Genomic DNA, 24,755 nt, shown 5'->3' on the forward strand with positions numbered 1-24,755 from the left:
CTCCTAGTAGACCTAGTAGACCTAGTAGATACTTTGAATAGATGAATGAAAATAACAGGCCCCAGATATAATCACAGCCCCTCATTCGTGTTTCTGTCCTCGCAATGGTGGAGGAACTCAAAGATATCTCAACAATTTCCCTTGCAGCTTATTTTTTTCTTCCCCAAGTCATGTGGTTGGTGCAGTAGAGTGACAAGTCATCCATGCAACATTGACCTGCATTGGGCTAGCCAACTACCACCTGATCCTGACTAAATGATCTGCAAAGTCTTCTAATGAAAAATAATGATCCTCCAGCCATTGCTCCCAAAGGAGATGATGGCATAACTGCAAGGTGTAATGAGACATATTAATATAGCTCAGAATTATCTTTCAAAATGGGAATATTTCATAGTGAGAGGTTTTACAGGTGTTCACCTCTATTTCACGTATTTGTCAATTGACTTTATATTTTATGTTTTTGTTGAAATGGCAAATCCAAAAGTTGACTAAAATGAAACTCAGAAATTACCATAGGTTAAGTTTTAAGTGGCTCACCTACTACACATGAATAAGTGACTCTTCTTCGAGATAAATAAATGGAAACATAGGTAGCTAGGTGGATGAATTTCTAAAGTTGTTGGGGGTTTTTGTGCATCCCATCTATTTTTTTGAAGTTTGGGATGGGCCAAATTGGAGTATACCTAATCTGTACATTGCAAAAAGTCAATAATGCATGAAAAAAATGTGTGTATTCCTATCCGAATAATTAAGCCCACCACTCACTAACCCATTGTATGATGGGTGACTAACATAGCAATATTTTTGGCATTTATCAGGTATTAAATCAGAAAGGTCACTAAGCAGGCATTTTAATATTTTTAATTGATATAGAAAAGTGATTTTATTATCATACCTTGCCTTTGTTTTAATTTAACTCTCCAGTTTCTGCTCTAGTGTAACAAGTGCTGATTCACGTATGAAACTAATTATGAGAAACTACGAGATTTGATGGTTTTAGAAGCCATATTGATGCTCCATGTGATTATTAAGACATTTTATTTGAGAAGGATATTATAGGCTCTTTCAGAACAGCTATACTAGTGTATGTTTTATGTGAGTGATGCATGGGACAGATATAACACACTTAGAATTAACCTCCTGGCAAACCTTCTCAACCTCTTCTCAAGGAGAGATAGGAAGCAAGAAAGCTATTTCTTAGATTCTCCAAAGTAGTAATCAATCAGTGGTATCTATGGAGTGCTTACTGTGCTCAAAACACTGCACTAAGCACTAGGGAGAGTACATACATACCTACAGAGTTGGTAGACATGACCACAAGAAGCTTACAGTCAAGAGAGGGGGACAGTACTATTTAATCAATGGTATTTAAGTGCTTACCAGGTGCAGATGACTGTACTAAAAACTTGGGAAGGTACAACAGAGTAGCTAGACATATTCCTTGCCCACGATGAGCTTACAGCCTGGTGATGAGCGTACAGTTTACGATAATATGAATAAATAACGGATATGTATATAAGTAGTGTGGGGCGGCGGGAGGGGGGATACCATGTGATTATACACTTGAATAAAGCCTTTTACTAAACAGGCTGTAAGGGAGGTAGCCTAGACTTTGGCCATGAAGTGTTAACCAGTTTAAAATGGCCAGATGATGAATAAAATAGCCATTAACTTTCTTCTGTGAATGATGCAGGCCAAATTATTAGGTGGGAGAGCACAAACTATGTAGTTTTTTTACAGGGAGTAAAACCCTGCATCCTCAAAAAACCTCTCGTAACTATAGAGTTCACCAGTCTTTATTTAGAACAAAGGAACATGGATTAGAAGTTGTTGATAATGCAAATAGATTTTTGATCTACATCTGTATGAAAAAGGGAAGAGGTAGTTGTAGGCTTTTTCTGCATTGTTTTTTCTTAAATGACACGGGATTTCATTAACTCTCATCCGCCCAGATTCCCTAGTAAAGACTTGTGTAGTGTGAGCCTTAATTGCCTGTATACCTTATGTAGAAAAGATAATCACTGAAGAAATCTTTTTGAACCCAATTAAGCAAGCTAGACTAGTATATTATTTTAATTAATGAAGATAGTATTAGTGGTCTAAAGAGCTGGACATTAATAAAAGCTGCAGTAAACTAGGTAAGCAGCCGGCAGAGCCCCTAACTCTAACGGGGCATTTTTTAGGGATGATTTCAGCTGGCAATGTGAAAGATGTACTGATAATAATAATTTAAAAAAATCCCGATCCAGGGCGATTTATAAAATTTCTGAATGCGAACTGATTTATAAAATGGATCAGACTAGACATGCTTCGCGTGGGGAGAAGGTTTTCATTTTTCATCCTTTAGGAATTTTTGGAGTCAAAATCAAGGGCAAAATGGCATATTTCAGGATCGAAATTCCGCATCTAGCAGAGCGGTATCAAAATCTGCATCGAAGTTCGTGGGCATTGTCACCCTCGTGTGCTGCGTGTGCCGTTGTGCAGGCGTGCGTGCTGCTGTTTGCTCGCAGATGCCGAAACGCCGGCTGGCTGCGGGAGGCGATTCCAGCGCTCTGAAAACGGACAGCATAATATACGCTCCTCTGGGGCAGAGAGTCGCCTCTCGGGGCTCTGGGATCACCTGTCCCGGAGCCCGGTAGAGATGCCCAGGGGGCAGAGAGCGGACCTTTGCCCCCTTCCTGCCGAGCCAGTCAGGCCTGAGTTCAAGTCCCCCCTGGACAGAGGTGGCCCCGGTCGTCCAAGTGCCATTCGGGTGCCTTCCCCGGCGGGTTTGCGGGGCGGGCCATCTGGGGGAACTTCCATCTAAGCCCATCGAGGCGAGGAATCTATCCCCAAATGGGCCGGGGAAACGTCTGGAGCTCGCCCTCTTTGCTCCCCACTCCCTTCTGGATGCGGAGGAGGTTGGAGGGATGAGAGGTGAGCGGGGAGAGGGCACCCAGGGCGCGACGCCAGGACAATCCCCCGGCCCTCAAGACCTGCAAGCCCGGCTCCCAGTCCACCACGGCCTGCCTGTCTGCTGGGAAGAGATGGAAGCTCCCGGAAGATCGCGTTTTCAGGTGAGAGAGACCTGAGGGCCGGTGGGCCTCGGTGAAGGGGGTGGGTGAGTATTGGCTGGACCCTTCGGTTGCAGAGAGAAAGGGGGTTGGACCCCGGGGACGATGAACCGGTGCGGGGAGGATGGAGGGCGAGGCGGGGTCAGAGTTTGGAAGGTGGAAAGGAAGCCGGCATTCACCTTTGATCTCTCCGGATCGGGGTTTTTTCAATTATTATCATCAGTACATCTTTCAAATTTCCAGCTGAAATCATCCCCCCAAAATGCCCTGTTAGAGTTAGGGGCTGTGCCTGCTGCTTATCTAGTTTACTGCAGCTTTTATTAATGTACAGCTCTATAGACCACTAATACTACCTTCATTAATTGAAATAATATACAAGGCCCCGACTACCCTTCCTTTGCCTCTTCCCATCTCTTTCATCCTTAGGACACGGATCACCGACCTAAACCCCGGTAAAACGTGGAACGTCGCCAGAAGAGGACCAGCAGGACCCCCGTCAGACCCCCGCAACCCCCATCTCTCGGCTTCGAGGGGCGGGGACCGGAGGGAGCCAGCTGTCCAGGTTGGGAAAGGAAGAGGCCGGAGGAGGAGGTCTCATTGTGGTGGGAAGTTTTCTTTTATTCCAACCTTCTTCGGGTCTGTTGTGGCCGAGGAAGCGGCTTTGTTTCCAATTTTATGGGCCCCAAGATTCCCAGAGAAACACTCCAGCCCGCGCCTCACTTCTCATTCTCTGCGTTGTCCCCCTTTGCCACCTGCCTCGGATCCCCCTCGGTGTATTCAGTTTTCAGTCCGTGGCCAGCGCCAAACGTTTCGGAGGGAGTCGAGAGGGGAAGGGCTTTTCCGGGGCTAAAATTCCCACTCCCTAAATCAGAATCCGAGACCTACAAAGCGCCTATTAAATGATGCTCCAACTGGGTGATGTGGGATGGCAGCTCGCACCTTACAAGCCTCTGCTTGAAAGTGAGATCCCTTTGTGGAATCTGCTGTTATTAGTCGTCGTCGTTCAGCTCTTTCATTCAATAGTATTTATTGAGCGCTTACTATGTGCAGAGCACTGTACTTTTCGTTCCCATCATTTCAGGCCCACACAGCCCCGGCGTCCCCGGCCCGGGGGGCAGGATCCCGAAGGCCGCTGTGGCAGAACGAACAAAGGGCGCTCCAAACGCAGCCGAGGCGTCTCTCCCGCTCCGGGAAAACGGGGCCGGGCAGGACCAGGCTGCCGTGGCTTGAAAGGAAACCCTGCGGACTCGCTTTCCATATGCGGGAGGCCGGTGCCGTCTCCTCCGGGGACCGTTAAATTGGAAAGGGGGAAGCGAGGGAGAGGGATTTAGAGGCCTCTTTTCTCCCATCAGGGTTGCGACAATCCTTTCTTATTTTTTAAGTCGAATGAGTTAATACGCTGCCTATTTCTTTTAGACGGGCCCGAAGGATCGATTTCCGAGCTCTTCGCGGCCCAGTGACTCCGGGTTTGTCGGTCGACCCTGTCCCAGCTTCCAGAAACTCCCTCTTCGGCCTAAAATCCAGCTTTTTTGGGTCGGTTCCCTACCGGCCCCAGGCCTCCGGGAAAAAGGGCTCCTCAGGTGACTCACGGGATTTGAAAACCATCGATCCTTAAGGGCTACGTTTCTTAATGGCAGGAGACATCTATTTTTTTTATTTATTCGATTACACTGGAGAAGTGACGGTCTCTCCGGTTCGCTCTCCCTCCCCTCCGAGCCCCGCAGGAGCCCCGGCCGGAGGGGTGGTTGGTGGCCAGTTGGCTACCCAGCCGGAGAGCCGGCCACCACACGGAAAGAGAGCGGTTTGAGGTCCCGCAGACCATCTTCTGGGGAGCACAGATGGGTGAGCTCCACCCACCATCCTCCTTTTCACCCGAGTTTGGCTTTAGCCGAAAGGACCAGCTCCGAGAGAGGCGGCGGGATGCGCCGCCGATTGCGAGGTGACAGTGATGGAGTATCTCATTTCCAGGCCTGATGGGCTGGAACCGGGGCCTCCAGGAACCGTTGGGGGCTGGGAAAGAAGATGGGGGTGTGGGGAGAGAAAGGGGTCGGGGGTCAGGGGGGCTGCGAAAAGACGAAGGAGGCCGTGAACGGACCCGAAAGGCACTAGAGAAAGGAGATGATGGGGGCTTCAAGGGAGTTGGGAGCCGGGGGCAGAGAAGGGAGAGAGCGTTAGGGCTGCAAACCATGCGTTTATCCGTTTTTTCAATTGTATTTATTGAATGCTTACTGTGTGCAAAGCATCGTACTAAGCGCTTGGGAGAGTACACTATAACATCAGACACATTTCCTGGCCACTACGAGCTCACAGTCTAGGGGGAGGCTGACATTAATATCGATAAATACATAAATAAGAAAATTACAAATCTATCTATATATATATGTGTGTGATGATGATGGTGTTTGTTAAGCGCTTACTATGTGCCAAGCACTGTTCTAAGTGCTGCATCTGCCTATAGGGATAGATATATATATATGTCCTAAAATCCAGGTTGTTTTTTACCGGTTCCCTGTCGGTACCAGGCTTTTGGGAAAAAGGCTTCTCAGGTGACTCACGGGATTTTTAAAGCCATTGATTTTTAAAGACTATGTTTCTTAAGGGTAGGAGACATTGTGGCTTATTCTCTTCCATTTCCCTGGGGTAGTCTGGTCTCCCTGGTTCGTTCTCCCTCATGAAGATACTTAGGGAAGGGAGGGACGGTGAATGAGGGAGCCAAATATGAGCGGTGCTGAAGGGAATGGGAGGAAAGGAGGACTCAATCAGGGAAGGCGTCCTGGAGGAGAGGTGCCTTCAATAGGCTTTGAAGGGGGAGGGGGCACTGATCTGTATGATATGAGGCGGGAGGGTGGTCCTGGACAGAGGTAGTATATGGAAGAGAGATGGGGGTACAGTGAGAAGGTTAGCACCAGAAGGTTTCGAAGGGGGGCGGATTTCAAGAGTCTTTTGTTTGCTTCGGTCGGTTTTAAATTGTACATTCCAAGCGCTTAGTACAGTGCTCTGCACACAGTAAGTGCTCAATAAACATGAATAAATGAATGAATGGGTGGGGGCCCCAGATCATTCCGGCTGGAGCAGTGTGGCCTACTGGCAAGAGCAAGGGCTTGGGAGTCAGAGATCATGAATTCGAATGCCGGTTTCGCCACTTGTCTGCTGTGTGACCTTGCGCAAGTCACTTCACGTCCCTGAGCCTCAGTTACCTCAACTGTAAAATGGGGATTGTGACAGCCCCACGGGGGACAATCTGATTGCCTCGTAATAACAATAACAATTTTGGTATTTGTTAGGTGAAGCACCGTGGCTCAGTGGAAAGAGCCCGAGCTTGGGAGGCAGAGGTCATGGGTTCAAATCCCAGCTCCGCCACATGTCAGCTGTGTGACTATGGGCAAGTCACGTAACTTCTCTGGGCCTAAATTCCCTCATCCGTAAAATGGGGATTAACCGTGAGCCTCACGTGGGACAACCTGATTACCCCGTATCTACCTCAGCGCTTAGAACAGTGCTCTGCACATAGTAAGCGCTTAACAAATACCAGCATTATTATTATTATGTGCCGAGCACCGTTCTAAGCGCTGGGGTAGATACAGAGTAATCGGGTTGGACCCACGTGGGGCTCACAGTCTTAATCCCCATTTTACAGATGAGGTAACAGAGGCACCGAGAAGCTGTGACTCGCCCAAGGTCACACAGCTGACAAGTGGCGCAGGCGGAATTAGAACCCACGACCTCTGACTCTTAAGCCCGTGCTCTTTCCACTTGTATGTACCCCAGCGCTTAGAACAGTGCTTGGCACATAGTAAGCGCCCGACAGATACCATTATTATTATTATGGGGACATGAAAATGTCCTTGAGCCTCAATGCTGAGGTCCTGGGGCCTCCCCCAATCTTCTACCCGCCAGGCGGCCCGTCGCGGGTCCCCCAACGGCGGGAGGCCCTGGTGACTGAGAGGCTGCCACGGTCCTGCGGCCTGTAGTTGGATTTGGGGGGCGAGTGGACCTCGGTCAGTGAAAGCAGCTCAGCCCCTTTGACTGCCCATCCTCCCTCATTCCTCGTTTTTTCCCAGCTGTGCTGGGAAGGCGCCCCATCCCAGCCTCGGGGCCTTGGAGCGGGAAGGCCAGGCCCGGTTGGCGTGCACCGTCCCGTGGGAGGTCAGGCCACGGTTAGCGTGCACCATCCCGTGGGAGGGCCGGGCCCGTTTAGCATCCACGGTCCCGTGGGAGGTCCGAGCCAGGTTAGCGTGCACGGGGAGGTCCCGTGGGACCCCCGGACCCGCTTAGACGGCGAGCCCGTTGTTGAGCAGGGATTCTCTCTGGTGCCGAATTGCACATTCTAAGCGCTTGGTACAGTGCTCTGCACATAGTAAGCAAGCACTCAATAAATACGACTGAGTGAACGACTAGCATCCACGGTCCCGTGGGAGGCCCGGGCCCGGTTAATCTCGACGAAGAAGCCCAGCTGGATCCCCGACCACGGGACTTGGCGATTGGCCCAATTGGAAGTCCCGTCTGGAAGGGCAAAGGAAGGCCCTGATAGGACAGGCCCATTGATTCCCATTTTCCTTTTGGCTCCTGCTTCCCCTCCCTTCTCCTCCCCCCCCCCCCCGCCCCATTTCCTCGTGGTTGCCTGGGCTGGTTTTCCCCGCCATCCCTCCCCGGGCTTGGAATGGGGAGGGACCATATCACTTGTCCTTCCCGTCCGACCACCGCCTTGCATTTTTTGCTTCCAGGGCCGGTGGAAAGCCTGGCCGCTGTCGGGAGGAGGAGGAGCCCCGAAGTACCCAAACGTGAGTCAGAGAGCCCCTGTGCTGGACGCCCCCAACTGAGCGCCTGCAGGGAAGGAGGCCCGAGCTCGCCAGCACGGCCCTTCAAAGGCCTTCTCTCAAACAGCAAGTAAAAGGGAAATGTGCTGCTTGGAGGGGGCTCTTGTTTTTAAATTTGGTAATAGTTTTTTTTGCAATGAATTTACGGTATCCCGTCATTTCCAAAATAATAATAATCGTGTTTGTTAAGCGCCTACTATGTGCTGTTCTCAGCGCTGGGGTAAATTCAAGGTGATCAGGTTGTCCCATATGGGGCTCACAGTCTTAATCCCCATTTTACAGATGAGGTAAATGAGGTGCAGAGAATAATAATAATAATGATATTTCTTAAGCGCCTACTATGTGCCAAGCACTGTTCTAAACGCTGGGGTAGATAAAGGTAATTGGATTGTCCCACGGGGGGCTTACAGTTTTAATCCCCATTTTGCAGACGAGGTAATTGAGGCACAGAGAAGTTAAGTGGCTTGCCCAAGGTCACACAGGAGATGAGTGGCAGAGGGGAGATTAGAACCCACGACCTCTGACTCCCTTAAGTGACTTGCCCCAAGTCACACAGCTGATAAGTGGCAGAGCCGGGATTAGGACCTGGGACCTCTGACCCTGGAAAAACCTGTGCTTCTTCCACCAAGCCACGCTACTTCTCGATAGGGTGATACAGTAATAATTACTGTGGTACCTTTAGCGATCAATCACACGGTTGAGTGCTAGGGAAAGTAAAAGGTAACATTTGGTACACGTTCCCTGCCTACAACAAATTTATAGTCTACAGGCTTATCAAAGGTAACATTTAGTTGTGCCAGGAAGAGAAGGTTAGTGGGCATTGTTTAATATATATATTTCCATTACCCTATTTATTTTGTTAATGAATTGTACATCGCCTTGATTCTATTTAGTTGCCATCGGTTTTTGGAGATGTTCTTCCCTTTGACTCTATTTATTGCCATTGTTCTTGTCTGTCCGTCTCCCCCGATTAGACCCGTAAACCCGTCAAACGGCAGGGACTGTCTCTATCTGTTGCCGACTTGTTCATCCCAAGCGCTTAGTACAGTGCTCTGCACATAGTAAGCGCTCAATAAATACTATTGAATGAATGAATGAATATAAATATTTATACCTGTTATTGAAGGTATCGGCAACATAGAGGTGTGTGTGTGTGATACCATATTTTGAGGTGTACTGTATTTTAATGGAAAAGAGAAAGAGGTTTAGTGAGAAGGAAACTGGGCTACAAGTCAGGAGGTGTGAGTACTAATCCTGGCTTTGCTACTTGCCTGCACTTGCCCCAGGGCAAGTAATTTCAGTCAATCAGTGGTATTCATTGAATGCTTATTGTGTGCAGAGCACTTTGCTAAGCAGTTGGGAGCATACAACAGAGTTGGTAGATTTACAGTCCTTTTTACTGTAAGCTTGTTGCCAGCAGGGAATGTGGCTACCAACACCGTTGCGTTAGAACCTCCCCGTTTAGTACAGTGCTCTGAACAGAGTAAGCCCTCACTCAGTACTATTGATTGTTGATAGACACTTTCCTTTCTGTGTGCCTTACTTTTCTCAGTAATAAAATGGGATTTAAATATCTGTTCTCTCCGGGTGGGACAGAGACTGGGTCCAACCTGATTATCTTGTATAATAATAATAATAAATAATGTACTTATTAAGCGCTTACTATGTGCCAAGCACTTTTCTAAACACAGGGACAGATGCAAGTTAATCAGGTTGGACCCAGTCCCTGTCCCACATGGGGCTCACTCATCCCCATTTTACAGATGAGGTAACTGAAGCACAGAGAAGTTAAATGGCTTGCCCAAGGTCACCCAGCAGACATATGATGGGGCTGGGATTAGAACTCAGCTTCTTCTGACTCAGGCCTGTACCCTATCCACTAATAATAATAATATTCGTATTTGTTAAGCACTTACTATGTGCAGAGCACTGTTCTAAGCGCTGGGGGAGATACAGGGTAATTGGGTTGTCCCACGTGAGGCTCACAGTCTTCATCCCCATTTTACAGTTGAGGGAACTGAGGCACAGAGAAGCGAAATGACTTGCCCACAGTCAGCTGACAGTGGCAGAGCCGGGATTCGAACCCATGACCTCTGCCTCCCAAGTCAGGAGGTCTGAGTACTAATCCTGGCTTTGCTACTTGCCTGCACTTGCCCCAGGGCAAGTAATTTCAGTTAGTCAATCACGCTGCTTCAGCCCTCATTTCCGTGCCTGGCACTTAGTAAGTGCTCAATAAATCCAATTATTATTATTACCAAGGGAGAACTGGGATTGTATTTTTCTTTCCTAAGTGCTTAGTACAGTGTTCTTCAGGGAGAAAGCACTCAATAAATACCATTGATTGGTGGAAAAAAAGACGATTCCAGGTACCTGGAGTAACTTTTATTTAGCACAATATGCCTATAAAATAGCGCTACTTTATTCAAGCCCATTTTTCTCATTATGAAATCTTTGTAAGGTAAATTGGGCGAGGTTATGCGATGGGCTTAAAATGATGAGTGCGGGTGTTGTCATGGCCACTCTGGTTGGAGTTTTTTTTTTTGCTTTCAGCACTGCATCCATCCTCTTAGGTGTGTAGTGCAACTTAGTACATCTCCAGTGCTTAGCACAGTGCCTGGCACATAGGAAGCGTGTGCCGTGCTGCCACCTCTCTGGGCCCCTTCCCCATCCTGGTTTGTGGCTGGAGGTGACCGGCAGCATCACTAGTTAGAAACAGTCCATAGTGGAGCGCCTAAAGCTGAACTGGGTGTTTGGGTGGGTCGGTGCTGCTCCCTCCGTATTGGAGCTGGGAACTGGAGGCTCCTGAGGTCCGTCCTAGGCCGGTAGTCACCCTGCCTCAGTTTAACGGTAGGAGAGGTGAGGTTGAAGGCCTGAGTCACTAGTGATATGACCAGCTCCTTGAAGACCCTGGAGCCCACAGGGCCGTCTGAACATGTGGCAGTGCCCTAAAGGTTTCTGGGGACAGCAGGTCCACCAGACCCCGCCTGGCAAAGGGAAGCCGTTAAGCCCCTCTCTTCCTAAGCCAGGCCTGTATTTCTGTGGCTTTGTTCAGTCCCAAGACCATGCAGGTGTCAATGGGGAGGAGGACCAGGAAAGAAGGCTGAGTCCCTCAGCTCCCTGGGAGGCGGGATCTTGTCCATTTCTCCATTACACTCTCGAGGGTGCTAGGTACAGTGCTCTGCACACAGTAGGCACTCAGTAAATGCCACTGCTTGTCTTCAGGCCTGTAAACTCATTGTGGGCTGAGAATGTGTCTGCCAAATCTTTTGTATTGTACTCTGCCAAGTGCTTAGTGCAGTGCTCTGCAAACAGTGCTCAATAAATGCCATTGATGATGATTGAGATGTGCCCACAACCCGGCCCCATTGGCACCAGGTGGTTTTTTTTTTCTTTTAGCAAAACTACTCATTTATATGGTGACAGTGGGATCCCTCTTTCCACAAATCAGAAAGACTACAGTGCTCCCCACATTCCATGCTGTCCTAAAATCCCATGTCCTCCACAAGTCTCCCCCCTGGATAGTTCCCAGCACCTATAGTCATCCAGACCAGCTAGTAATCTCCGGCCCTTTGTACTTACTCTCTCTTGAGCACTTCTAAATATATGCCATTCAGTTGTATCAGTCAATTGATGGTATTTATTATTATTAGTTTGGCAGAAGGCCAAACTAAGCGCTTGGGAGAGTACAGTACAGCAGAGTTGATAGACACATTCCCTGCCCATAATGAGCTTACAGTTTAGAGAGGGAGACAGACATTAATATAAGTAATTTGTGTATAAGTAAGCAACTTATGGTAAATAAGTACAATAAATACCTGCAATTCCAGTTGCTTCATTTGCTAACTCTATTTATAAACATTCTTACATCTGTCAACCCACAGTGTGGGTTCTTGGTGGACCGGGAATCTGTTATTTTTTGTTTTGACTTTACGAGCACTTAATAGTAATAATAATAATAGTAATAATGGCATTTTTAAGCACCTACTATGTGGCAAGCACTGTATGAAACACTGGGTTAGATAAGAGATAATCAGGTTGGACACAATCCCTGTCCTACATGGGCTTAACAGTCTAAGAGAAAGGGAAAATGGGTTTGTAATAACCATTTTACAGATGAGGAAATTGAGGCACCGAGAAGGTAAGTGATAGGACCTAGGTCACAGAGCAGGCAAGAGACGGAGCCGGATATAGAATCCAGGTCCTCTACCGCCCAGACCTGTGCTCTTTTCACTAGGCCTTGCTGCTTTGACTACTAGTTTAGCCCCAACGTAATCAAAGGTATCTATTGAGTGCTTATTTTGTGCTAGAGCTTGGGAGTGTACTGTACAGTTAATAGGCACAGTCCCCCCGCTCGAGGATCTTACAGTGCAATGGAGGAGACTGCCATTAAAATAAATTGGGAAGCAACCGAGTGTAAGGATTTGTACTTAAATCCTGTGGGTGTAGGGGAACGAGTACCGAAGTGCTTAGGGTGTGGGACTGAATTTGTGGGCGAGGCAGTAGGGAGGGAAAATAAGCACACTATTTAGGAATGAGAGGGTAGTCAGGGAAGGCTTCCTGGAGGAGCTAGGCTTTGAAGATGGGGAGAGTACTGTCCTGTCTGATAGTACAGGGAGGGAGTTCCAGTAGGACATCGAGTAGGTTGGAAGTAGAGGGGTAAAGTATACGGCTAGGTGTAGAGATAGATGGGCAGTGTTTAGAGGTACTTGAGGAGTAGAATGGTTTTTTTTAGAAAATGATCTAGGCAGCAGAGGGAAGTATGGACTGGAGAGGGGAGGGACTGGATTCATGCTTTAAGAGAGGAGTTGGATGAGATGGAAGAAATGAATTCTCGAGTTGTTTGTCCCATTTCTCTCCTTCCATTCCTTTCCAAACAGCTCCAGTGAATTGTTTACACCTGCTGCCTCCATTTTCTCTGCTCCAATTGTCCCCTTGATTCCCTGCAGTCTGGCTTTCGCTCCCTCCTCTCCACAGAAACTGCCTTCTCTAAGGTCACCGATGACCTCCTCCTTACCAAATCCAGCGGCCTCGACTCCATCCTGTTCCGTCCGATCTTTCAGCCGCCGTCAACACTGTGGACCATCCCCTTCTCTGAGAAACATTAACGTTGGCTTCACTGATACCTCTGTCTCCTATCTCTGCAATCACTCCCTCTTGATCTTTCTGGTGGGCTCCTCCTCCCACTCCTTAACTGTGGGAGTCCATCAAGGCTCAGTTCTTGGTTCCCTTCTGGTCTCCCTCCTCACCCATTAACGCCAACCATATGTGCATAAACCGTTTCTTCCAACACCATGTTACATTGTCTCCAAACAGGCTTGTTTTATTGGAAGATGACTCTTACCCCATAACAGCTGTCAAAGTGAAATATATAGTGAAAACCCATTATGGCCACTGTGAGTATCCTAAGCACTAATATAGTGCAATAGAGTAGTAGCAGCATTTACTGATCACTCACTGTGTGCTTGGGAAGTACAGAATAGTGAATTGAGCTGTTCCCTGCCCACAAGGAGCTTACACTCTGAATGGGAAGACAAATATAAAAATATTTACAACTAGAAAACATTCAAAATAAAGTGGGCATATATACAAGAGTGGTGAGAATATAATTACGTTCCCGAGTGCTAGAGTTGGCTGAAAGGATGATATCAATCCATGATATTTATTGAGCACTTAGTATGTGCAAAGGACTGATTGTACCAAGCACTTGGGAGAGTGCAATCGACAGAATTAGCAGACATGGTCTCTGCCCATAATGAGTTTACAATGTAGAGATATGATTCATGGTGCTGGGAAATCACTCTGGGAAAGATTATTATTGGTGGGGGTAGGATTTTAGGAGAGATTTGAATGTGGGGAGGAAAGGAGTTAAAAACTTGTGAGCAAAGGGATGGTGGTGGGATGGAGGTGCTCCTTGTGTGTAGCATATTGTCATGAAGGATGATATTAGCACTTACTGTGGGTGAACTGTGAAAACTTAATAGTATTTCTCAAGTCCTTACTGTGTGCAGAGCACTGTACTCTGAACTTGGGTGTGTACAGCAGGAAAATGAAGACACTTGGACATTTGGTTTCATCGAAATTTTCTTTCATTTTTTGCAGATCCCAAGACCACCTTCATCTGATCTTTTGACTGTCACCTGGAAGATTAAAGATAGATTGTATTAATCACAGTATCTTTAATTTGAGTCTGTTCGCTGTAAGATTTTATACTACCTACAGTCTACCATAGAGGCTGTGTCTACCCTGGGCAAGGACACTAGTTATTTACAATTAGTGGGGTAAGTAGATGGAAGGATAAAGATACAACTGGGAAAAGAGAGTGAGGAAAGTAAGATAGGGAAAAAATAAAAGTATTTGTTTACCTATATCTATGTAGAACATACTATCTTGGGTAAAGAAGTTGCATTCTTTCCCTCTGCCCCATTCTTCCACAGGTAGCTTAAAGTACATTTTTCCAACTCTTTTCCCTGAGGCCACCAAAAGAGAGATGACATGAATAAAAACTTGGCCATCTCTGAGATGTGCCAGCCTATTCAGTTAGGTACACTCTAAGATCTTCATGATTTCTGTTGAGTAACTGGTGCTTTTTTTCTTAAATATTAGGATGGTGTTAGAGACAGAATCCCTTTGACAGACTGCTTTTCTAAGGTAAGGAACATCATCGTCTATCCCAGACCATAAGTAATACTGGTGAGTGTTAGGAGTCTTCACTTTCCTAGTAGGGATCCTGTCTTCACCACCTCCTCGGACCTGCCAGGCAAGGGCTGTGACCCCAGCTTGTTTCAGTAAATGTTAGTTGACGTTGGAAAGGTTGTAATGTTCTAGGTTGAGGATTCTGGGTCAGTGTTAATTGCCAGACCCTTGTGTGTAAAACGTAGTGACTGGAGAGGCGCACTAGGTTATAATTTAGAAAGTTTCTGCTCCAGTGCTGTAAAATGGAACCTCAGTGACCTACAACATTTAGGAACATGCTAGTTTTTATAGCTCCATTAGGAGTTGTGGATTGCAAAGTAATCAGGCCAGATAGTAAGCTAAAAGAGGAAATGACTTAAATCAGAAATCAATCCTTTTGTCCCTTTATTTTCAAATGGTGTTTTTTTCCAAGAGAAGACCTGTCTTTTATAGTCTACTCTGGATGACTGATCATATGATAAGATGCTTTTCACCCTCTCTTTAGTTATTCTCGTCCCCACTTAAATTAAAACTCGGAAGTTAGGAGTGTTTGCAATATTTAGGTGGCCTGACTATTTAAAGTGAGTTGATTAAAAGTTTCTTGAAGTCATTGTCTACCTTGTACTCTGAACTAGTACACTGCCTTGTAACTTGGTATTGTGCAATAAAAGCTTGATTGATTGATTACTTAAAGGTAATAACTTGTTTGGGTGTGACACCTGTGGTATTATAGCACTTCTGGCAATTTGATACATGTGCATTTTAGAGACAGTAAATGGCACATTCCCAGTGTCACCTTTTTCCACTGAAACGATTGGATCCCAAACTGTTTTATATTGGCTTAGCCATTCTACATTTGGGTGTTTATTTTTCCTTCTGCTCTGAAATATGCCATTCGTCTTTATGTTTTCAGAATGGATTTCTGCAAAAGAGGATGGAACATTTTGATAAACTCATTTACAATTTGTGTTTCCCACCCTCCTCGCGTATTCTCAGTGATAATTTAATTGTGGAAGTTGTAACTTTGAACCTTATTTTTCAAATCTCTTTATTGAGTCATAGAGAGAAAACTTGCGTGTAGCATATTGTCATGAATGCTGAATATATTAGCTCTTACTGTGGGTGAGGTATGAAAACTTACTCGATATTTTTTGAACGCTTACTGTGCACAGCACTGTACTCTGAACTTGGGTGCGTACCACTGGACAATCAGGAAAGTTGGTCATTTGGTTTCATTGCAATTTTCATTTTTTGCAGATCCCGAGGCTACTTTCATCTGACCATTTGACCGTCACCTGGAAGACTAAAGGTAGACTGTTTTAATCTGAATCTTTAATTTGAGTCTGTTCACTTGTAATATTTTGTACGACTTATAGTCCCCCATAAAGGCTGTGTCTACCCAGGGCAAGTCATAATTTCAAAAGGAAGCCTGGGAAGCAACGTGGCCAAGTGGAAAGAGGACAGGCTTGGGAGCCAGAGGATCTGGGGTCCAGTCCTGGCTCTGCCACTTACCTGCTTTGTGGCCAGCCATTTAATGTTGAATATGACACATAGGAATCCTAGAGGAATGCTTGTTGCTTCTGTGATTGGCCAGCTCTTCAAGCTATATAGGAGGCACGCAGTCCCCTTGCCCTCTCCTACTTAGCTCACTGCTTTCCTACTATAAACCAGTCTGCACATTTCACTCCTCTAATGCCAACCTACTCACTGTACCTGTAGCATGTCTGCACACAGTAGGTGATCAATAAATACTTTTGAGTGAATGAATGAATACCAACTCCAAGCACACTGAACAGAGTACGTGCTCAATAAATACTACTGATTGAAACTCGAATTTTAATTCTTGCCCCCCTCACTGACAGTCTTTCTAAGAAAATAGCAGCAATCTTAATTTGATTTTCTGCTTTCTTAAGCCTGCTGCATAGCCACAGATCAGAATTCCATGATGACATTGAGTACTGTGTTGTTGATGTACCTTTTTGGGATACTGCTTCTCCAGGCTTGTTGTAAGTCCAAAGAACTGGGCTACCCTGTAAAGCAGTCCACAATCAACTATATGCCTCTTTGTGCTTTTGTCTCAAAGGCTCAGTTGTCTATATGCAGCAGCTCCTGAACTGCAGAATTCCTTCCAGATGTCTTCCATCTCCTGGAACCTGACCTAGTGAGTTGGGGGATACTTTTCTAAGCTTTTACTGATTTGGAGCTGTCCAAATGGTGACTGGTGAAGCACTGGACTCCTTTCAGCTGCCAAGAGTTGCTGTTGTTTTGGTTGGGTGCATTGAGGATATTTTTCTTGCATTTGGCAAGTAGCGGATGGTAGTGCCAAAGTTATGATTGGCAGGTGTATGGTGTAAAGCGTGGATAAACTATTGTGGCTTAGTGTACCAATTCTATGTGGTTTGGATCTGTTTCAGCAACACCTCAGCACGAGTACTAATCTCCCATTCCAGGCAAGCAGTGTGGCCAATCTTTTTGGAAGTTTTTTTCGGAGGAAGGACAGCTCCCAGAAACTGGTAGGATCCACTCCTGACCACTGATTTAAGGATGTTCATCAGCCCTCTCCTCTTTTCACACTGGCTCTTTTCATCCACCCTCAGTTGAGTCTCTTCACTCCTTCTACACTAAGCTTCTTACTGTGCTTTGCTATCTTTCTCCTTCCAATCTGCCTTATTACACCTCAGCCTATCTTTCAAAGCCCGCCCCCCCCCCCCCCCAGAAGGTGCATCTCCTCCAGGAAACTTCCCCCACTGTTGACTGTCCAACAGCCACCCTTGGTACAAAAGTCCTAAAGAATGTTTTGTAAACTTACATATTGATTTACTTCCACTACTTCCTTTTTTTAATCCCTCAAGATGCCAGCCATTACAAGCTTTAGCTTGTTCTTGCTTCCACTGTTTGTAAATAGTTTGTGTCTCTGGCTTTTACTGTGCTTAGTACAGTGCTTAGTACAGTGCTCTGCATTCAGGTGCTAAGCCAATACTATTGTTGCTGGCCTCTTGGGCTCTCTAAATCTGCCAGAGGCATGAGAGATGGATGATTCCAAACCTGCCTGGCATAAAAGTGCTTTCCCAGCCTCATCACCCATGATGAATAGAATGTAGGAATAAAATCTGATATTTTTCTGGCCTCTTTCAAAAAAGGAATGAAAGAACTGACCAGTTGGGTCCCTTAAAAAACTTCAGGAGAGCATTTATTATGATGCTACAATCAGCCTTGGCCTACCTGAATTTGTTTTCCAGAATTGACACTGGTGACAGATTTGTTTTAAGCTTTTATTAGAGAAGTTGAAAGTCTCATTTGAAGTTTGGTGGTAACATAATGATCTCTCCATCTGTTTTGTTTAGAGGATTACACAGAATCAGTTTGTACAAGCATATACAACTCAGTTGGTGCTCTGTTTACTGAAATCAGTTATCTGATTTGTTCTAAACTACCAGTTTTTCCATGCAGACCCCTTTGTATTGGTAGCATGGCAAATTCCCAATGGAATGCTTTTTCATGCACTGGTCTGCAGTATAACTACAGCAGTCTCTAAGACCATGCAGATTAACACTGTAGCAAACTTTATATTTAACAGACATAAAAAGGTTATTTCCTGATATGAAATTCTGAAAATCTGCATAAATATTTTTTGTGTAAAATTAAATTAGTTATGTACTTTTTTAAACTAGAACTTGAAGTATCAAGAATGCCCACATAATTCATATACACATATATATATATATATTTGTCATATCCTAAAAGGCTTGGTAGTTAATCAAATAATATTCTGTGCCATACATTTAATCAGTATTTACTTGGTAATAGTAGATGACCGTGACCCTAAAGGATTAGTCATAACTGGTGCTTCTTTCACATGCAAAGTTCTAGTAATCTTGTTTACTAATTTTGTCAACATTTATATGATTTTCAGTGTATAAATACTTTATACATTTTTCACAGTTACAAACTTTTGCCAATAACGATTTCACAATCTTTAAAATACAATAATGAACTGAAATATTTGGAATCTGCAGTGATAGATCAAAAATGCAAATTCTATACAAGCAATGTTTGATGTAAACTTTTCTTAAAGTGCCTAACCATAGTTCCTTTTAACCTGTGAGCACTAATGAATTTTGGCACAAATACAATGTGTTGTTTTTTTTCTATTTAACCATTTCAACAACTTTTACAGGAATTCAGCTTCTTACAGCATGATGAAGGTATGGCACTTACTAATGAGGTAACTTGGATGTCGAAATATCCTGTAAAATTATTGAGGCATCAGACTCTCAGTTCCGCTGATGAATTTTCAGATCAGAATTTTCCAATACATGCACTGGTTTTTAACTGCAGCCCAAACATGTCCTAGTAGTGCGTCATAAAGCAGGGTTATGTGTACCAAGCTCATTTGATTTGTGATATTTTACAAGACAAACGTGTTTTAAAGTTGAATTTTCAATGGTTAAACTTTGTGCCTCCTTTCAGTTAGCTGTAGTTTGGCAAAGGACATTCAGCACTCAAAATATTAAATCGTATATATGGAGCCTGTGGTCTGGAGTTTTCGCTTGGTAGTTGATACTACTACATTTTTCAGCTTCAGTTTGTATTATGGAGTTTTACACCACTGTTGCTGGTCTGCGGTCCATCTCGGCTTCCAATTTCACCATCTGCTGCATCTCCTTTGCCTGTAACACCAGAAAGGCACGTTTACACTCTGAAGTACTTTCCTGGAGCTACCCACAATATCTAAATCACTCCCTGGTGGTGTTATTTGCTTAGCAGTTGCGGGCATCAAAGAGTAAATGCACCTCCAGAAGTGCCTGGTGCGGGACCAGAGTCTTTGTAATTTATCCATGGCCCATTAAATGAGAATATCTCATTTATCTGACATCCCTCCTCTTTTATAAAGTAACAGTGGGCTCGCTCTCTCACTTCCTCAGCTGTTAACACACTTTGGGCCAACTCAGTTTTAATGTGGATCTCCTAGCCCACGTCTACAGTGCCCTTTTTTTTCAAATGTGAAACTGTGCAATTAAAAAGAAAAAAATTAAGAATGAAAACATGAAAATGTTGATATGAAAATAAAGTCCATGGTCTCTTTTGAAGTACTATGGTGAGGGGCAGGGAAACTGTTAGTTACCATATTGTGGTCTCTCCTGTACTTTGGCTTAGCCAGCCAACATGACACAACTATCCCATGAATTTCTTGATATATTGTTTTCCCGCTCCTAAGTAATATATGTAATAACATTCACGGAAATGCTGTTCTTGGTCTCTGTACTTAGGATATGTGGTTCCCTCCTTATATAGGCTAAAGTGACAGATGACACAGGGGAAAAATATATACACACACACAGATGTGAAAATATGATACACAAAGACTATCAATGTGCCATGGTAAAAACATTAATAACATCACAACTTTCAGAAAAATAGCAATAAAACTGTTCTAAAGAGTTAAAAATAGCTCCTATAATTTTCCTCTTTGGCTTAGGGTATGACTGGAAAGGAATTTAGCTGGGGGCAAGTCATTGTCTGCTATTACACCAGAGGGTTAACATGAGCTCTTTTATGAAGAATGACGATTAGGAAGCTGTAGCAGAACAGATGCAACACTAAGTATGATTAACAGATTCTTTGTAATGTATCTCTGCAAACTGAATTTTAAAGAGGTGGAAGCCTTGTATTCCTGGAGTCAATAGAAAGCTCAGAAATCTATTTTTAACATATTTGGTCTTTTTTTGTGCTGCTATTCTAATTTATGGGGGAAAACTGGGTCTTTCTAGCTGTCAGTATTAGCAGCCAATTGTATTTATGTCAACACTAAAATCATCGCTAATCACTATATGCTTTTTTTTTTTTTTAACAGCCATCTGTCATTCCAAGCCTGCATATTGGCACCTTTTGCTAACACACCGGAGAAGCAGTAAGTCTAAAGCATTTGTAACATTATGTGCTTAAGTCCAGTTAATTACCTGAGAAAGCTAAGCATGACATAAACCATTACGCTTTTCAATCCAACCCCTCAGAGTTAATCGTGAACAAGATTAACAGTCATGATCTTACTGGTACTTTTGTGAAATTGCATTTACAAATAGTGCACCAACGATAATGTTTGAATTTAGAAGGAAAGGAGTAGCTTGCTTATGATAGGGTTCAATCCTACCTTGTGTTTGAGACACTGCATGACAGGTTTTCAAAAGCTGTACAAAAATAGTAATGTCAAAATTGAGTAATACAACACGAAGCAAATAAAATAAATGAATCTTGAAGTGAGGTCGAGAAATGGATGCAAAAACAATATACAGGAAAGCAAAAGGCAAAACACATGTGCACCCATTAGCAACAACGGACCGTTGTTCCAACTTGCCCCAGTGATGTAGACCCCTCTCCCCACCTCCGTAAGAACCCCTCAGGTCTGTAGGGTTTGGAGGGACTAATCATGAAGGAAGGATTAAAAGAACTATATGAATCAGGCTTGTTTAGAGGAGAATAAAAGAGGGCTGTGAGATTGAGGTGCAGAAACAGCACTGTAATATAATAACAACGGTCCTTATTAAGTGCTGGGGTACATACAAGAGAATCAGGATATAATCCCCCTTTTTACAGATGAGGAAAATGAGGCATAGAGAAGTTAAGTGACTTCCTCAAGGTGACAGTAGGCAAGTGGCAGAGCTGGACTTAGAAGCCAGGTCCCCTGACCCAGGCCTGTGTTTTTTCACTAGGTCATGTTGCTTGTTAGCATGAAAGGAAGGGTTGCATTGGGGAATAATAATAATGATTAAGGAGCACACACTGATATCAGGCAAATAACTGAATCACTGTACTGAAGATTATTTTAAACTGCATCAGAAAGGGGTTGGGATTGAATTTCTGTCTGTGGTAGAGGTTAAACACTAAAACTGGTCCCTGAAGGAGACTGTAGGATTTCCTTCAGGGCATTTAAAATAGGATTAATTCCCTAGGATGCTTGAGTGTAGTTACACCCGTGGCCATGATTAATTCAGTTTATATAGTAAAGCCAGCATAACTGAAGATAGTGAAACTACAGATGGGCCTTTAAAAAACATACAATAGTGTCAAGTCACCAAGATCATAGATGCCTGAACTGCCCAGTAATTTCCCAAATTATTTTTTGAAGGTCCTGAGGATATGTCACATTAATGAAAAAATACTCTACTGTATTTAGACCATTAGCCAAATGTTTTAAAACAAAATTTCATTTTTATAGGATGGTATTCCATTATGTTTTTGCATATGATGCAAATAGAATTTGGTAGCTCTTCAGATACCGTCTCTGCACAAGTCCTAGGTCTTGTTTTTGGCCCGTAAAAGTAGTTGGGAAACAGTAAGAACCAGGTGTCACTGCCCATGCACTAACTAATAAATAGTCACGACCTCTTAACATGATTTAAACAATTTGGATTGGATGAACTTTTTTCAACTTGCTATCAGCTCTGTCCTGTATGGGCATAAATGATGTCTCATTGCCAGTTAAAGTGACAAAATAATAATGGTGGTATTTGTTAAGCACTTACTATGTGCAAAGCACTGTTCTAAGCGCTGGGGGGATACAAGGTGATCAGGTTGTCCCATGTGGGGCTCACAGTTTTAATTCCCATTTGACAGATGCACTGAAGCACTGGTAAGTGAAGTCACTTGCCCAAAGTCGCACAGCTGGCAAGCAGCGGAGCAGGATTAGAACCCATGACCTCTGACTCCCACACCTGGGCTCTTTCCGCTGAGCCACGCTGGACCTAGGATAATTCTGACTCATTTTCTAGCACTGAAAAAAAGTTTCAAACGGCAAATAAAATAAAGTACTTAGGGTGTGTATCAAATGTGCTGAAAATGAATGCTAAAACTGGTGAAATGAGACACAGGTCTCAAACCGTAACTAAGAGATTTAAAATAAAAAGCTTCACTGACTCTTTTCTGACTGGGCCGTGTGCCTGGACATAACAGAAACACAGTCTAAATTGAACTGTGACAGCCAGTCAGATTTTTGGGATTTTTTTTTTTCCTCCACAAGGCCAAAATTGCTTAGCAGTGGCACTGAGCACTTTCCCAATCTAGAAAGTAGACTTACAGTGAGAAACAAAAGATAGAAAACAGAAACAAAATACTTTAAAAAAAACCCCTCCAATTTATATTTATATATATATATGTATATATAAAAAATCTGAAGTTCTGTCATGTTTTAATTATTCTGTGTGGCCTTATTAATTTGCACTTCTGCTAACTGAAATATTTGAGGCATTTTGGACAGTTTGAAGGTACTGACTGAGCTAAAGGAAGAGGAGTTGTGGTGTAATCTGAGTGTCTAAAATGATTTTTCTAACCCTCTAGAAAATAGTGACAATATTCACATGTTCTCAATTCCAAATAGTTCATCTTGGATTGAAATCTGCTGATACTTAGCAAGGAATTTGGCTATATATTCTTGTTTGCTCATTTCCTTTGCCTATTTAAAATGGTAGCCAGGTTGGGAGAAGGATTACTTGCCACTGAGTAATTTTGCTCATTTAGGACTCTCGTTAATCACCTATTTATTATTTTGGTTATTAAAATAGTAAATTCCCACAGACTGCACATTACAGAAATCTAATGAAACTCTAATCACCACCACACCCCAGATTATGATTTCAACCTCTTGTTACTTTCTTAAGATTTTCCTTTTCCGTCTTGCCAATCCAAATAGAAGTACTTTTCTCGATTTTCCCCAAGTGGTATGGTAATAAGAGCTTCATTCTTCAAATATCTTTCTTTGTCATCACTAATATCAGTAGCTGAGTTTGAAGAAAGAACAGTATTCAAAATTGCATCCTTAGCTTTTTGATGTCAGCGGTTAAGAGTTTTAAGTAAAATACCTGTTCATTCTGTTTCTCCAGGACTTCCAGATGTTCAAGCTGAACTTTCTTCAATTGATCCATTTCTTTGGATTGCTTCACTGCAAGCTGAAAATGAGAACATTAAACCCAGATGAAATGATGGTGTAGTTTAAGGCGTTGGTTGATGTCTTCGTTGAGAAGCAGTATGGCCTAGGTGGATAGAGCTTGGGATTGGGAAGCGGAAGAATCCTGTGTTTTAATCCCAGTTCCACCACTACTCTGTGCCTCAGTTACCTCATTTGGAAAATGGAGATTAGTACTATGTAGGATATAGACTGTGTCCAACCTGATTATCTTGCACCTACCACAGCTAATAGTACAGAGCCTGGCACATAGTAAGCACTTAACAAATGCCATTAAAAATTGGTAATATTGAATCAACATGGTTTTTGAGAAGCATTAATACTTTGGAAGTCCTGCTAATGAGTCTGTACAGTCAACTATCAAATATTTGTGCTACTTAAAGGAGAAGAGCTGCAAACAGCTCACAAACAAACTAGAGGCCATATTTTGGATTCCACGCGAGAAATGGAGGGAGGTGACTTGAGGGCCTGTTTTGGGCAAGGGGAAATAGAGACTTTGGGCAGATGGAGCCTGGAAAGAGCCACTGCTGGAACTTTTGCTTGTGGAAGTGTGGGCAAGTTCCCCCTCCAACTTAGACTGCGAGCTCCATGTGGGACGGGGTTTGTGTCCAAGCTAACTTCCTTGTTCCTACTCTAGCACTTAGAACAGTGCTTGACACATAATAAGTGCTTAACAAATACCATAAAAAGCCTAAGCCTACTAGAAATTTTTAAATAATACCCCATTTGTGAATAATCCAAAATTCACTGTACTAAATGTTTAGACCTACTAATGCACATAGCAGATACACAATTACAACTTTAGCTTAACTTTCTGATAGTTGATCAGTCATTTTACAAACAGGGCTCTGCTCTAGGCTAGGCTGGCTAATGGTTCAGACTGTTCTAGGTTAGGACCAGCGTGGCTCAGTGGAAAGAGCACAGGCTTTGGAGTCAGAGGTTATGGGTTTGAATCCCTGCTCGGCCACTTGTCAGCTGTGTGACTGTGGGCAAGTCACTTAACTTCTCTGTGCCTCAGTTCCCTCATCTGTAAAATGGGGATTAAGACTGTGAGCCCCACGTGGGACAACCTGATTCCCCTGTGTTTACCCCAGCGCTTAGAACAGTGCTCTGCACATAGTAAGCGCTTAACAAATACCAACATTATTATTATTATTATTTACCTCATCTGTAAAATGGGGATTAAGACTGTGAGCCCCATGTGGGACAACCTGATTCCCCTGTGTCTACCCCAGCTGTTAGAACAGTGCTCGG

General features: G+C 44.0%; 1 protein-coding gene and 1 long non-coding RNA gene across 8 annotated transcripts in view; one reads left to right on the forward strand and one right to left on the reverse strand.

Moving 5' to 3' along the window:
- The first annotated feature begins 2,226 nt into the window (after nucleotides 1-2,226).
- LOC103171212 lies at nucleotides 2,227-23,604 on the forward strand. 3 transcript variants are annotated; one of them, XR_003762103.1, is made up of 11 exons: nucleotides 2,227-3,056; nucleotides 3,480-3,655; nucleotides 7,778-7,940; nucleotides 13,970-14,148; nucleotides 14,474-14,518; nucleotides 15,800-15,851; nucleotides 16,626-16,703; nucleotides 16,957-17,055; nucleotides 18,720-18,747; nucleotides 20,397-20,453; nucleotides 23,419-23,604. It is a non-coding gene; the product is annotated as an uncharacterized LOC103171212 (long non-coding RNA). The 3 variants fall into 3 exon arrangements; XR_003762107.1 differs by having other exon boundaries at nucleotides 3,480-3,615; XR_003762102.2 differs by lacking the exons at nucleotides 2,227-3,056; nucleotides 3,480-3,655; nucleotides 7,778-7,940 and adding an exon at nucleotides 12,054-13,263.
- PLCB4 (phospholipase C beta 4) overlaps nucleotides 17,801-24,755 on the reverse strand; it is a 272,520-nt gene continuing 265,565 nt past the window's right edge. For 4 of the 5 annotated variants that reach the window (XM_029072431.1, XM_029072428.1, XM_029072429.2 and 1 more), the window contains 3 exons: nucleotides 23,398-23,484; nucleotides 20,694-20,730; nucleotides 17,801-19,212 (listed from right to left, as the gene is read on the reverse strand). In XM_029072431.1, coding sequence (XP_028928264.1) covers nucleotides 19,124-19,212; nucleotides 20,694-20,730; nucleotides 23,398-23,484 — 213 coding nt within the window. In that variant the 3' untranslated portion in view covers nucleotides 17,801-19,123. The remainder of the gene's footprint in view (nucleotides 19,213-20,693; nucleotides 20,731-23,397; nucleotides 23,485-24,755) is intronic. The other variant, XM_029072432.1, reaches the window with a different exon arrangement.

The sequence above is a fragment of the Ornithorhynchus anatinus genome, chromosome 9 (assembly GCF_004115215.2).
Source record: "Ornithorhynchus anatinus isolate Pmale09 chromosome 9, mOrnAna1.pri.v4, whole genome shotgun sequence".
In the NCBI taxonomy this organism is placed as follows: domain Eukaryota; kingdom Metazoa; phylum Chordata; class Mammalia; order Monotremata; family Ornithorhynchidae; genus Ornithorhynchus; species Ornithorhynchus anatinus.